Consider the following 16,325-nt stretch of genomic DNA (forward strand, 5'->3'; position numbering starts at 1 on the left):
TAATTCTAATCAATAATTTAACAATAATTACAGATAATTTATAGTGCAATAACACACAGTATAATAATTATACTCCGACATAATTCTATATATAATATAGAATGTTATAACTATAATTCTATATATCATTTAAATATAATTCTATCTATAATGATTTTATTATAATTATTACAATCATTTATATTTCAATATCATATTTTGATATTATAATTTTATATTATCCCGCCTTTCCGTAGAATCATGGAATTGCCCAACTTGGAAAAGACCTTTCCAATCACCAAATCCAATCATTTTATCGGCAAAACCATTCCCGAAACCTCCTGGAGCAATTCACAGGAGCAGCAGGATCTTGATCCCGCTGTTTTTAAATGGAATTCTGTGATTTCATGGATGTGGCTCCAAGGATTTCCCTGCCAATCCCGCTCCGGGTGAAGATAAATAATGAAACTGAGCAGCGAGCTGGGATTCAATTGGGATTGAATCCTAATTTCCTGGGATTTCCTGTGTTTTCCTCCATGTCTCAAATCACGGATAAATCCAAGCAGTGCCAGGGAGACGAATTCCCATGGGAAAAAGGCGACAACGGCCCAGATTCCTCCCTATCCGTGAAAACAATTAACTTATTTCCATTAAATGAATTTATTCCAGTTCAATTAATTAATCCCAATTAGTTCAGGGGGTTTTTCCAATGTGGAATTCCTTACCTGAGCAGGAGGGACCTGGCAGCTCCTCGGGGATGCGGCTGGGATCAACCTTTGTCCTCGGGTTTTATGGCCACTGGAAGCTGAGATCGGCGTTTTCCGGTGGAGCCGGAGGGGATTGGACGGAGCAGCTCGGAAAAAGGTCCGGAAAATCCCTTTCTGCTTCCCGAGTCCTCGCCCCGGAGCTGGGAGAGGTTGGAATGTTCCTCCTCATCCTCCCGTGGGAAACCATTCCCTGCTCTGCCAGGGTTTAGTGGGAACAAGGCGGGGAAAAGAGTTCCGTGGACCAAAAATTCTGGGAAAAAAGGGAAATCACAGAGTTTTTATGAGCGGTGGGATGACACCATGCTCGGTTTGGGATTTCTTTTTCCCTGGGAATGGTGTTGGGTATTATCCTGGTTTTCTTCCTTTTTGTCATGGAAATTCCAAGGTTGGTTTGGGGTTATTCCTTTTTTTTTTTGGGGGGGGGGGGTGTGGGAGTCTTTGGGGGGGGGGAGAGGGGCAAAGTTTTTCGTGGTGTTTTTCCACCATCTTTTGCCATGGAAAATGTACTGATATGAATTTATCTATTAATTAAATCACTATATCAATTTTTAAAAAGTAATAAAATACAACACAATAAAATAAAAATAATAAAAATAAAATTAATAAAAATTCGTTGATTTATCTCAAAACAAAAAAGGGGGGGAGGAAAAAAGAGGGAAAAGGTTCCACACCTGAAAAAAAAGTCCTCCCTATGAGGGTGGGGAGGCCCTGGCACATCTTTCCCAGAAAAGCTGTGGCTGACTTGGAATATGTTTTTGGAATATGTTTGGAATAGTTTTGAGGAAAAGCCCCACAAAGGATCAGAAAGCAGCTGGTTCTGATCTCCCACCAGCAGCCAGGACTCAGCATTCCATGAATGCCGTGGATTTACAGGATGGTCCTCAGTGTGGAGAGGGAAAATCTTCCGGTGACGCCAGCCCTGAATTTCCTTGGATTGGGAGAATTCCAAGAGATGCATCCAGGAGGTGATAAAACCATGACATTTATCTGAGGAAACCCAGTCCCGGCTTCCCTGGAAACCTTGTTGAAAGTTGAGGTTTTGGGTCCTGGCTGTGTTTGATCCCTGCTAGAATCACCAGAAATCCCCAAATTTGGCCTTGCTAATCAGTCCTGAAGGGTGGGAATCTCGCAAATCAAATCATTTTCCAGCTCCCTGCGAATCCTGATTCCTCCCCTCTTCCTAATCCAGAAATAAAACTGGTGCAGGAATAACCAAACCTGGAAAATCTTGGAACTTTAAAGCTCTAAATCCCACAGATTTTTCCATAGCCGTGGATTCCCCCCTGGGCTCTGTGTTGTGTATTCCCGATTTTAGCTCTGAGTCCTCCCACTGGGACCCTCCACCCCCGAGTTGGGATTCTCCAGCTCCCATTCCTGCTGTTTTCCAGATGTTGGAAAACCAGGTTGGAAAAGGAGCTGCCCTGCCCAGGAGCCGAGGGTTTGAAACCTTTTCCTGCCGCCCTTTGGATCAAGGTGTGTCCCAAATGGAACCTGTCGGGATTGGCTGGAATGTTGCATCTGAGAGAGAAAAAGCCTTTCGTGGTCAAAGTCCCTTTTCAAGACTTCCAGGATCGAGTGCAGGAACTTGTGGAGTCTGTCCCCTCACGGATGTGGAAAAGATCCGTGTCCAGGGAATAAAGAAATTCCCCAATTCCATAATCCACGTGGAATTTAACACGGATATTCGGGATCTGGCTGTTCAGGTAAGCCTGGCTGGAAGAGAAATGTCCACGCTGAGGGGTTTTTTGGAGAACACTGAGCTGGTGGTTTGTTCTTGATATCCCCCCGGGAACGATTCCAGGTTGGAATTTCTTTTTGCCTCGGTGGGAATTCCTGGTATTTGTGGGTGGTTTTAAGGGAAGTTGTTAAAGATCCTTTCATTTTAATTTCTTTGCTGCCTTAATCGAATGAATCTAACAATCTGCTCATGCCTAAAACAAACCTGTAACTGGGATTTGGGACCTTTATTGATGGATTGAGCCATGGAAATACTGATTATTGTTTCTATGGAATTTATTTTGGTTTACTCTATTTAAATTAATTCTTAGCCTTTTTCTTTGGAGAGTGGTTTTTTTTTGGCAGCAGCTGGATGAGCTCAGGTGTGTCCAGGTGGGCACCTGGCTGGGATGGGGAACAGTGCGGCAGCAGGAGCAGGACAGGGATTGTCCCACTCTGCTCGTCACTGGGCACTCTCCAGCTGCAATTCTGGGCTCTGTTCTGGGCTCTCCAGTTACAGGATGGACTTGGAGGAGCTGGAGTGTGTTCAGAGCCGGGAGCAAAGATTGGGAAGGGTTTGGAGAACTCCTGAGGGAGCTGGGGGGGCTCATCCCAGAGAAAAGGAGGCTCGGCGGGGACCTTCAGGCTCCCCACAACTCCCTGACGGGGGGGCAGCCAGGGGCAGGTTGGGATCAGCTCCCAGGGAACAAGGGTTGGGATGAGAGGAAACGGCCTCAGGCTGTGCCAGGGGAGGGTCCGGCTGGACTTCAGGAGGAATTTCTTCCTGGAAAGGCTTGGAAGGGGCTGCCCAGGGAATGGTGGAGTCCCCACCCCTGGAGGTGTCCAAGGAAGGACTGGGCACAGCACTTGGAGCTCTGGGCTGGTGACAGGGTGGGGATCAGGCACAGGTTGGACTCGGTGGCCTTGGAGGCCTTTTCCAACCTCAACAATCCCAAATGGATGGGCCTGGAATGACCATTTGAAAGCAAACTCCTGTTCCTTAGGAATTCTGCCTCCATTTGTCCCCTGCCCGAGGTTATCCACATGTGCCTGGGCTTGGATTTAGTCTGAGAATCACAACTCAACTGCCGGAATTTCATTACAAACAGCTGTTCCTGCCCTTTTCTTGATTTCCCTCAAAGGGGCTGAAACACCTTGGAGGATTTCCCCATAAATGCAGAGAAACCAACGGCTCTGGTTTGATTCCCTCTTCCCGTTGTGTGTCTGTGCTTGGCAGGAGCCTGGTGAGATTTTCCCTGGATATTTGGGTTATTGATGTCTTCCTGAGCTGCAGAACGATGGGATCCAGATTCCGGCCGGCAGTGACTCTTCCCATCCTTGTTTTCCTGCAGATCATTCCCGGGGTCACAGGTAATCCCTGGTTCTGTCCCAATCCCAATTTTATTTAGGAAGGGAATTCATTCCCAGCCTAAATCTGTTTGTTCTCCCAGCTCGTTTTCCTGCCATTCCCACATCCCAGTTTCCCACAGGAAGCGCTGATGGGAACTTTGATAAGCACCAACTCCCAAGGCCGTTCAAGGTCCCTTCCAACCCAAACCATTCCAGGGCTGGATGATCCCAGCATGGGCAATTTTCCCATCTCTCTCTCCTCGCAGGCCAGTACAGCATAATTCCTCCTGACAGCCCCGTCCTTGGAGTCGTCGGGGATGGAGCCGTCCTGCCCTGCCAGTTACAAGGCAGAATAATCCCCGAGAAACTTTCCATCCAGTGGATCTTCTCTGGGAGCTTCACAGAAAGTGCCATGGCCACTTTTGATGGGAAAAATCCTCAAAATCCAATTCTGGAGTTTGAGGGCTATCGGGGCAGGACGGAGTTTTTCCCATCGGAATTCCAGCGGGGAAATCTGTCCCTTCTCCTGAAGAATGTCCGTCCCTCAGACCAAGGGAAATACACCTGTAGCGTCTTCCTAGAGAACTGGTACGACCAGGTCATGGTGGACCTGGATGTGGCAGGTGGGTGCCAGGGAAGCAATTCCTGCTTTTTCCCATGAAGTCAGAGGCATCCCCGGGAATTTCCCCGGGATATTTGGGTTATGGATTTCTTACCAAGCTGTGGAACAACGCGGGTCCACATTCCGACTGTTCCCATCCTTGTTTTCCTAGAGGTGATTCGTTGAGTCTCAGGTAAATCTGGGGTCTGTCCCGGCCACAATTTGGCTCAGGAAGTTCAGTTTTGGATTCCAGGATTCAGGAAAGACAGGGATCGACTGGAGAGGGTGCGCAAGGATGAGGAGGGGTCTGGATGAGGAGAGACTGGGGGAGCTGGGCCTGGTAACCTGGAGAAGGGAAGGTTGGGTGGGGATCCCATCAATCCATACGGATATCCCATCAATCCATACAGATATCCCATCAATCCACACAGATATCCCATCAATCCATAGAAATATCAATCCATAGAGATATCCCATCAATCCATACAGATATCCCATCAATCCATAGAAATATCAATCCATAGAGATATCCCATCAATCCATAGAAGTATCCTATCAATCCATAGAAATATCAATCCATACAGATATCCCATCAATCCATACAAGTATCCCATCAATCCATACGGATATCCCATCAATCCATACAAGTATCCCATCAATCCATACAAATATCCCATCAATCCATACACATATCCCATCAATCCATCGAAATATCAATCCATAGAAATATCTCACCAATCCATACAAGTATCTAATCAATCCATACGGATATCCCATCGATCCATAGAAATATCCCATCAATCCATACAGATATCTCATGGATCCGTACAAATATCCCATCAATCTGTATAAATATCCCACTAATCCATACAGGTATCCAATCAATCCATAAAAATATCCTATCAGTCCATGCAAATATCTCCGAGGGGAAGAATTTCTGTCCAGGAAGGGAAAGAGCTGGAAAATTCTGTCCCATTTTCCACCCAGTATCCCAATTGTCACCTGCTCGTGGTGTCATCCCACTTTATCGCAGCAACAAATTTCCCATCAGGGCGATCCTACCTGAGCTAAATTCCAGCATTTTGTGGAGAGAACAAAGTCATTCCAAAGGTGTCTTTGGATTGATGGGAAAGTTACACAAATGGAACAGGAAATGGTGTCAAAATCCCTGATTTTAATGGTTTCACCCCAATTGGCAGCTGAGCCCCTCCCGGCCCCTCCCTCCCCTTCCCTTGAGGGAGCAGGGAGGAATTCCAAGGAAGATTCCTGAGTTGGGATAAGAACAGTTTAATAACTGAAGTCAACCCAAATCAAAACAGGAAAAACTGGGAGGGGAAAGAAAATGACACAAAGAGAGAGAAAGAAAAGCCATGAAAAACAATGGATGGTTGGCATCATTCCCAAATCTGAGGCAGCTCCTCAGAGAAATTAACTCCATCCCAGCTGGAACCAGGATGGAGAGGAAGAGCCATTTCCCAGCAATTTAATGGGAATTAGAGTTAGAAATCGGATTAATTTGCACATTATCATGGAGAAATCCATGGACACTTCCTGCCATGAGCCAGAGAATCCCGGGATGGGTTGGGTGGGAAGGACCTTTGGCTCCTCCTGTTCCATCCCCTTCCATGGGCAGAGGCACTTCCCGTTATTCCAGGATGTTCCAAGCCCTGTCCAAGCTGGCCTTGGACAATTCCAGAGATGGGGCAGCCACAGCTCCTCTGGGAATTCCATTCCAGCCCCTCTCCGCCCTCCCAGTAAAGAATTTCTTCCCAATATCCCGTTTGCTGAGGGAATTCCTTGTGTGCCCTTTGTTGGAGCTGGATTTTTCCCGTTGTGCAGCTCAGGGTGCCGAGCCCTCGGTTTTCCTGGATGGACACGCTGGGAACGGCATCAGCCTCTCCTGCAGATCCCAGGGATGGTTCCCAGCGCCCTCCGTGGTTTGGCAGGACAGCCAAGGCCAGACGCGGCCGGAGGAAGTGACCACTCGGAGCACTCCGGGCCCTTCTTCCGGCATCTTTGATGTCGTGAGTTCCATGAGGCTGGAGCCGGGATCGGACCGGGAAGTGTCCTGCAGGGTGGTCAACGAGGTGCTCAACGCCATGCGGGAATCCCGAGTCCGGATTGCAGGCGAGTGACCCCTGAGGGATCAGCCGGGATCGGGTGGTGGCTGCTGTCCCTTGTGTCTCCATTGACCACGGAACGATCCTGGGCCTCGGGATCAGCCGGGATCGGGTGGTGGCTGCTGTCCCTTGTGTCTCCACTGACCACGGAACGATCCTGGGCCTCGGGATCAGCCGGGATCGGGTGGTGGCTGCTGTCCCTTGTGTCTCCATTGACCACGGAACGATCCTGGGCCTCGGGATCAGCCGGGATCGGGCGGTGGCTGCTGTCCATTGCCCTTGGAGAGATCCCAGAGCCCCAATCCCAGGCCGGTGACCTGTGGGAAGATGAATAATGTGGGAAGAAATCCCTCGTTGTGTCCCGGTGCATCCGAGATCCATTTTAGCTTGGAGAGGGAAGGACTGGGACATTCCAGTGGGAGAACACAGATCCTGCAGTGACCTGGACACGAGGAGGGAGGGAGGGATTGGGACATTCCCATGGACATTCCCAGGACCCTGCAGTGACCTGGAGATCCCTGTTTTCCCTCATCTCACAATTCCATTTCTGTTCTCCAGATTCCTTCTTCCCTTCCACATCCCCCTGGATGATCTCTTCCCTCATCTTTTTATGTGTGGATTTGGGAATTCTCGGGGCCGCAGTTTATAAAATGAAACGTGAGTATTCCCACTTCTAATTCACCACAAGCCCAAATCCAAATGAAATCCTTAAATTAAAAATAAATGTATTTAAAATAGATGTCACTTAATTATATTTATATTTATATATTTCTTTTATTTTAATGTTTTAAATTTGATTTTTAAATATGTAGTTTAATTTTTTCCTATTTTAAATATTTTATTTCACTTCTAATTATTAATTTTAACAATAGTTATTATGTTTTTATTATCTTTATTAGTTTTATTATTATTTATTATTGTAAAAAGTATTATTATTATTGATGACCTTAAAAGAAACATTTCCATATCAGATTCAGAAATGTGGGATTGAGAGGGAGATGGACAAATTTAATTGGATGGAGAATTAAATTCAGGATTCAGGACACCGGGATGATGGGATATTTACAGAATATTAATGAAGTTCCTGGGATTGTGGATTTTGAATGCATTTTTCATTATAAAATGAGAGAATTTGGAATCATATTTGAAAGATGGTTTTTGTTAAACAATAATGGGGATTGTTTGTTTTTCCAGGCAGTTTTATGGAAACCAGGAAAGCAGGTGAGGAGGGAAAAACGCCATAAAACCCCTAAATAGAAACGGAAATGAGATATTTAATATGAGACAATAAATATGTGAGAGAGAGAAGAACTATATTATACGTATAGTAAATATATTGCAATATATTTCTATTATTATATCGATTTATGATATATAAATGTAGATATTAACTATTTCATAATACAATTCTAAGATGTTATTATAATCTATTATATTAAACAATACCATTATAATACGCTGTTATTATGGTTATTATTATATTATTATATTATAACAACTATATATATTATGCTTTTTATATATATTATATTATAATATAACAATTACATATATTATAGATATTATTTTATATATAATTATAATAATATAGAATATAGAATAAGTTTCTATATAGTATATATAATATAATATATATTATAATATATTATTATAATTATATTATCTATTATATATCAATTTGTTTCAGAACTAATACAATTATTTTATACAATGTGCAAATATAGAGCAAAATAATATTATTAAAAGCATATCTGGATTTATATATATTTATTATAGAAGCCTATTTTATATGAAATGGAAATTTATAAAATATAATAGAAATAGATAATGTATCATATATAAAATATATAAAAATAATATATAAAAATGGAGTGCGTATAAAATATCATTTGCAAAATATATTGAGATAAACTATATAGAAATATTTTATTCATATTTCACTAATAAATGTATAATACACAATATGAAATAGGCCATAATAGAACTTCCAACACACAAATCGATTATATAAATATCTATTGCCTGAGATATGAATATCAATTATATAAAATAGAAACCCATGTCAAAGATGAAAATAAATAAAATATTCAAATATGTGAAATCAGTAGGAATACAGAAATGTTTGCCGTGATCAATAATTTACTCCTGGATCTCTCTGATTGCAGAGCGCTCGAGGAAGGAGGCGGGGACAGGTGAAGATTCCCGGGAATCAGAGACGATTCATCCCAGGGGTTCCGGCTGCTGGGATGGGAATCCCAGCGGGATTTGGGCGCCGTTGGTCGCAGCTTTGATTTGCTGAGCCCTCAACGGCGCCCGAATTCGGGCAGATCTCGCAGGGCCATTCATTCCAGCCGCCCTAAAGATAATGGATATCAAATAATTGAATAAAATATTGAAAGTGTTGGGACGCTCCAAGGGACGGGATGGCGGAATAGTAAAAATGATAAATTAATAGAATTAACAACGGCGTTATGATTGTAACACATCGTAGTTAAAATACCTAACATATTAACATATTTCTAGATGATGTTCAATATATAATATATAACTAATGCTATCGATGATTCATTAATATGAATGTTAATATATAATTAATTAATAGATCGTGTATTTATTATATATTAATTACTTCATATAATTAATCTAGAATAGAATGCCATAGAGTAGACTATAATATAGTGTATTATAATGTATAATTATGTATTAATTTATATAAAATGAGCTATAATTACATAAAATATAAACGTACACAACTGTGTTCTATAATATGCTATATATTATAACATACAATTACATTACAAAATTATTAAATATTGCATAATTAAAATATTGAACATCAATATGTTAATTACTAACATTTTATTATGTTTCAACCTTCCAATGATTCCCCGACCCATTTCTTGCTTAATTTCACCCCAAATTTTTGGCTCTTCAGCCTCAATTCCCCACAAAATTGTGGGAACAGCACCGAGGCACTGCTGGGAGCTCAATGATTTCAACTGGAATTTATTCCCTCTTTAATTCATTCATGTTTATTTCCTCCTTAATTAATTATTTTCAATTTATTTCCTCGCTAATTATTGGAAGTCCCTAAATAACACAAGTCTGGGGCTCTTCCTGAGGGGCCTAAGGGATATTCCGAGATCCAGCTGCTGAGAACGGGATTTTTGGAAAGTGGATTTGGGAGGTGGAGGATTAATTTAATTTAATTTAATTTAATTTAATTAATCTTCATGTAATTAATTTTCATGTAATTTTTCTTTACTTACTAACTTTTATTTAATTAATCCTTATGTATGAATTTTCATTTCATTTTGATTTACTGATTTTTATTTAATTAATTTTTAAAAATATTATTGAAGTTTATTGAAAAAAGAGGGACTAGAAAGTGGTCAAAACCACGTCACAATTAAAGATTTTAACAGAAATTTATCAATTAATGTCTCAATTATTTCAGAAAAAGACGGTTTGAAGGCACAGCTGGGTAAGAACAATTCTCCTGCTCCTTTCATTCTTCCCGGGTGCTGTTTTGTCCCAAAAAGAGATGCGGATCGTTATATGAGGATAAAATCAAATGGATTTCTTTCCAATGGATTTCTTTTCTAATCGTTTGATTTTCCAATTGATTCATTTCCTATTTTCCGGTAAAACTCCTTGTCAGAGCTTTAATAATTGAGGACAAAGAAATACTTTAAATCCCCATCATTTTTTCACCTAAATTAAATTAAATTAAATTAATTTTGCTCTTAAATGAAATATAATTAATTTTACTCCTACGTTTTACTGAACTAGATTTAATTATTTTGTACTACGGAATTAGATTTAATTATTTTGTACTTCTAAGCTTTGGTCCTAAATTAAATTTGTTCAAGTATTTATTTAATTATTTATTTAATTATTTAACTTCACTCCTGAATTTTCATCCTGAACTAAATTTTTAAAAATTTTAATATTTTACTCCTGAATTGAGCCCCTCGGGAATTTACGGATTTTTCTCCCTTTTTCCTGGCATTTGTTGATGGACTCAGAGTTCTCGAGGAGGACAGCCGAAGCAGGTAAATCCATTTCTCCGATTTATGTAAATTATATTCAAATCAAATGCAATTAATATTAATGCCCTCACTATTAATTATCAAGCAGCTCCGAGAGCCGCTGAAAGGGCAGAAATTAAACTCCGGGGCTTTCCCACCCAACCCAATCCCAGCATTCGATCCCGGCATTGGCTTTGGGGAATTGAACCCCGCCCGTTCCTCACGGGAACAATTCCAAAGGGCGAAGCGCTGCCGGGATTGCTCAGGGTTGGAATTCCTGCCCGGGGGTCTCAGCTCTGCACCGGCCCCTCGAGGGCCCGCGGAGCTCAGGGAAGTTGTTGTTTTTCCACAGGAAAGCTGGAAAGAAATCAGAGACTCGGTAAGAGATTGTTTTGTGTTGGTGTCGTGTGCGAGACTGGTTTGATGTGATGTATTCGATATCATCGTCTCATGGTGCAGGTTTGATGTCGTGTGATATAGTGAATATTTGTGAATTGAATATTAAACATTTCATATTATACGTGATGTGTGTTACATATTATACATTATTATATAGGATATACAACATAGGAGAGAGTGTTATTTTCTTCTTATTATATATGATGGATTATATGTTGCATATTATGTCTTATATGTTATATATTATATATTGTATACTATATTATATATTATATATTACATACTATCATATATATATTAAAATATAAATTTATATATTATAAATATATATTATTTTAATATATATAATATATATTATATTTCCATATTTTATATATTATTTATTACTATATATTATACAGTAATATCTTCAATAAATAGTAATACATTATATATAACTATATATTTCTATATATTACATATTATTGTATGTATTACAATAATATTGTAGGTATTATAATATATATTATAATTCATGTATTATAGTATATAGATTTTAGAGACATAATATATTAATATATCACATAACATAAATTCTGAAAATAGAATTTTTATATTTCTATTATATAGTAATCATATATTATGCATATTACACATAATTCTTAAAATGTTTATATTAAAAATGTTATATAATCTGAAAATAAATTATGATAAATAAAATATAAATCTATTTTATATATATATATATATAATATGTATAATCGTACTAGTTTGAAAACAAACCAGTGGGAGGCACCAAGTCAGAATAACAATTTAATGGAAATTAAAGAAAAGGGAAAAAAATGTTAAAGAAAACACTGGTTCAAACTGACAGAGTCAAGGTACAACCTGAGTCCCTGTTAGGCAGGGTGGTGGCAGCAGTCTGGTAGAATGGTGGCTGCAGCCCTCTGAAGCGGTGATCCTGTAGAAAAGGGGCTGCTCCTCCTCAGAAAGTCCAATGGTGGCTGTGTAGCTCCTGTCCTCTGGAAATCAAGTGGAAAGGGGGTGTCTCTGGTGTTCAGAGTCCCAGATTATATCTACGATGGGATGCTTGGTTCCTCCCTCTGGGTGGAGCATCTCACAATGGGGTAATGAGTCATGAGGCCAGGTGTTGATTGGGCTCATTAACAGATGATAGTCCAGAGGGAGTTATCTGTGAGTCATGCGGCAGGACAATGATGGGCCATTAATAGCAAGAGAGTCTGGGGGGAGGAGGCAAGGAAACACGGCCCCAGCTGATTTCAACGGCTGATGGGGATGGTAATAGAATACACTGCAACCCAGGACAATAATATATATAAATAATATATTATATAGTATATAAAATAATTATACAATATAACAATATAATATAATATAATGCAATAATTATATTATTCTATTATATTGCATTATATTATGTTATATTACATTAAATGTATGTGATATAATATATATTTTAATACAATGCATTATGGTATTATATATTGTTATATTATATACAATAGTATATTATATACACTACCTTACACATAATATGTAAAATAGATGTATATTATATATCATAGTAGTGAGGTGTTATTTACCCCATACATTATATTTAATGTACTGCATATAAATGATATAGTTGCATTTTCTATATAATAGAATGTTGTTATTATATCATACTCTATTTTTTATTACTATATTTGGCTATATATTATTAGATCCCATCTATTATATGAGATATAATTATACAGAACCCCACAAATAAAAACCCAGATAATTTCATTGAAACCCACAAATATAAACCCCTTTAATTTTAATTAAACCCCACTAATTCTTTATGCTGAATTGGAATTCAAAAATTCAAATACCAACCCCTGGTGTGGCGGGATTTCCCGTGGATTGGGGTTGTCTGACCTGCAAAACTCCCAGTGAAGAAGTGCCAATAACTGGAATTTCTCTCCTTTCCAGAGCGACTCCGAGCCGAGTTGGGTAAGTGGGATAAAAATTCCATTTTATTGCCCCATTTCAGTCCAATCAATTCCTTTCATTCATTGCAATCATTGAAATCGCTGCCCAACAGATCCATGAAATTCCCCTTTCCGTTTCCTTCCCGCAGATTTCTGGGAAGCCCGGAGCCACGCGGGTGAGCAGGGAATGGCGGGACACAGGGAGCGGCTTCCCGCGGGGAAACGGGAGATTTGGGGGGGATCTGGGGAAGAGATCCCTGCCTGTGAGGGTGGGGATGGATTGGAATGGAATTGCCAGGGAAGCTGTGGATTCCCCATCCCTGGAAGCGCCCAAGGCCGTGTTGGGAGGGGATTGGAACAGCCCGGAACAGTGGAAGGTGTCCCTGCCCATGGAATTGGATGGGATTGGATGGGATTTCAGCTCCTTCCAACCCAACCCATTCCATGAATGCAGAACCTCACCCACTGTGGGATTTGGGGATTCAGGAATTCAGGGACTGTGGGATTTGGGGATTCAGGGATTTGGGAATTCAACGATTCAGGGATTTGGGAATTCAGCGATTCAGGGATCCCGTGGCCCCTCAGTTCCTCATTGGCCACATCCCCTGCTCCAGGGAATGTTTAAATTCCTTGTTGAACCACCCCAGGTCCTCACCCACTCAGGGATTTTGGGGTTCTAGGCTTCAGGGATTCTGGGATTTGTGGACTCGGGAATTCAGGGATTGAGGAATTCTGTTCCCTCAGTTCCTCAGTGGCCGTTTCCTTGTTCTGGGAAATGTTAAAATTCTGTTTTGACCAACACCACGACCTCACCCAGTGTGGGACTCTGGGATTCTGGAGTTCAGGAATTCTGGGATTTGGGGATTCAGGGATTGTGGGACCCAAGGTTTCAGGCATTTGGGGATTCCAGGCTTCTGGCATTCAGGGACTCAGGGATTCAGGGTTTCTGAGGCCAGCCCCTCGTTTCCTCAGTGACTGGATCTTCTGTCCCAGGAAATGTCAAAATTCCTTGTTCAGTCAGCCCAGGAGCTCACCCACTCCGGGATTCTGAGAGAATGGGATTTCGGGATTCTGGAAATCAGGAATTTGGGGATTCTGGGATTCAGGGACCCTGGGATTTGGAGATTCCAGGACTCAGGGATTCCGTGGCCCCTCAATTCCTCAATGGCCACATCCCCTGTTCCAGGGAGCGTTTGAATTCCTTGTTGAACCATCCCAGGACTTCACTGACTCTGGGATTCAGGGATTCGGGGATTTGTGGATTTTGGGATTCTGGGATTTGGGGTTTCTGGGATTTGGGGATTCAGGGATTCCTTGGCCCCTCGGTTCCTCAGTGGCCGCATCCCCTGCAGTCCCCGGGAATGTCCCAATCCCTCGCGGAAGCCGCCGGGAGCTCCCGGGGCCGCTCCGCTCATGGGATCCTTCCCGTTCCCCGCAGTTCCCGTGGCGCTGGATCCCAAGGCGCGGTCCCTGGATCTCGGGGATGCGCAGGATCCGCTCCAGGTGCCGGTGCTGGTGGCGAGGGACGCGCTGGGAGCCGGGAAGCGCTACTGGGAGGTGGAGCTGGGCCGGGAGCGGGACTGGGCATTGGGAGTGCTGCGGGACGGACCGAGCCTTGCCGGGCCGCATTCCCGGGATTCCCGGCATTCCCGGCATTGCTGGGCTCTGCGCGCATCCCAGGGACAGCTTTTCTCCAGCGGCAGCGGCAGCCGCCTGCTCAGGGAGCAGAGCCGGGGTCTCTCCGCGCTCGGGGTGTTCCTGGACTTGGAGAAAGAGCGGCTGGAATTTTATGACGTGGAGCAGAGGGATCTGGTGGCGGGGATGTCGCTGGGGGCCGGGGAGGATCCCTCGGGAAAGTTCTTCCCGTTTGTGTCCCAAGGGGAAGAGGGGACGCTCCGGATCCGCCCGGTGCCGATGCCGGAGCCGCTTTAAATCCGGAGGGGATGAGGGAAGGGCTCCGTGGGAGGGAGGGAAGAGGCAAATGCTGGATGTCAGGGATGGAAAATTGAATCTGGGGAAAGTTGAGGCCGTGGAGGGGAAAAGAGATAGAAAGGAGAGGAGAGGAGAGGAGAGGAGAGGAGAGGAGAGGAGAGGAGAGGAGAGGAGAGGAGAGGAGAGGAGAGGAGAGGAGAGGAGAGGAGAGGAGAGGAGAGGAGAGGAGAGGAGAGGAGAGGAGAGGAGAGGAGAGGAGAGGAGAGGAGAGGAGAGGAGAGGAGAGGAGAGGAGAGGAGAGGAGAGGAGAGGAGAGGAGAGGAGAGGAGAGGAGAGGAGAGGAGAGAAAATTCTAAACATTTTTAAAAAGAAATAATTGGTTGAAAGAAAACTGGGATCAGATTCAGAAATCCCTTGGAGGAGTTCCTGTTCCCATTCCAAACCTCGATTGTTACAAATGTGTGAATTTAAGTGGGTTTGGAGCTTTTCCCTCCTCGTTCTCCCGGGCACATTCCCCGTGCTCCGTGTTCCCCGCTTTTGTTGGGCTCAGTCCCATCCCGGGCTTTGGGATGGTCAGATTCTCCCGGATTTTTTTTGTATCAAGAAATGAATTAAAGTTGTTTTAAAGAGGAAAAAAAAAATCGCTGTTTTGAGAACTTTGAAACTTCGAGTGGGAGAATTTGCAGCAAGAAAAGGAGACAAAAGAGGGAATTTTGCCCAAAATGGGGGTTAATTTGGCATTTTTTTTTCCTGGCATCTCTGAAGAGGTTGAAGGGGGCTCGATCCCGTCTCCTTCAGCTGGAAAAACCGGGAAGAACCTGAGGGAGAAACTCCTGTGGAATTCCCGAAACTCCTCCGGGACCCCCAGACCCCCCAGTTTCCAGTCGGTGTCAGGAATGAGGCAGATTAAATTCGGGGGATTTTTAAATTTGCAGAAATAGCAAATAAATGACAAAAAAAAAACCCCCTCTAAACCCAAAGATTCCCATTCTCTCTCCCCTTTTCCAGGCTCAAATTCCCACCCAGGAATCTTGGGGGTCCCTGGAGGGTTCTGGAGGAGTTTTGGGATCTGCAGCGGGGGGGGCTGGGGGAAACAGGGGGGCTCTGGGGAGTGCCCAGGGGGTTTTGTCCTCAAATCCATTGGGACCGGATTTTCCTGGATAAAACTCCCACGTTTTACTGGATTTCCCTGGATAAACCCCCCATTCCTGACTGGTTTTTCCCCTGGATAAAAGCCCCAGTTTTTACCGGGTTTTCCCTGGATAAGCCCCCTGCTTTTTACCTGTTTTCCCTGGATAAACCCCCATTCCTGACTGATTTTCCCTGGATAATCCCCCCATTCCTGACTGGTTTTTACCTGCATAAAACCCCCATTCCGGACTGGTTTTCCTGGATAAATCCCCCGTTTTTTCTCTGTTTTCCCTGGACAAAAGCCCCACTTTTTACCGGTTTTTTGCCTCATAAACCCCCAATTTTTA

General features: G+C 42.8%; 1 protein-coding gene across 1 annotated transcript; it reads left to right on the forward strand.

Moving 5' to 3' along the window:
• Nucleotides 1–3,760: 3,760 nt before the first annotated feature.
• Nucleotides 3,761–14,847, forward strand: LOC309583983 (butyrophilin subfamily 3 member A2-like; the record flags this gene model as incomplete). Its single annotated transcript, XM_082299872.1, has 6 exons — nucleotides 3,761–3,833; nucleotides 4,079–4,435; nucleotides 6,253–6,540; nucleotides 12,917–12,937; nucleotides 13,065–13,091; nucleotides 14,354–14,847. The coding sequence occupies 6 exons, from the start codon at nucleotides 3,761–3,763 to the stop codon at nucleotides 14,845–14,847; spliced, it is 1,260 nt and encodes a 419-aa protein (XP_082155998.1).
• Nucleotides 14,848–16,325: the final 1,478 nt, after the last annotated feature.

The sequence above is a fragment of the Coloeus monedula genome, assembly GCF_965178545.1.
Source record: "Coloeus monedula genome assembly, chromosome: 34".
NCBI classification, from domain to species: domain Eukaryota; kingdom Metazoa; phylum Chordata; class Aves; order Passeriformes; family Corvidae; genus Coloeus; species Coloeus monedula.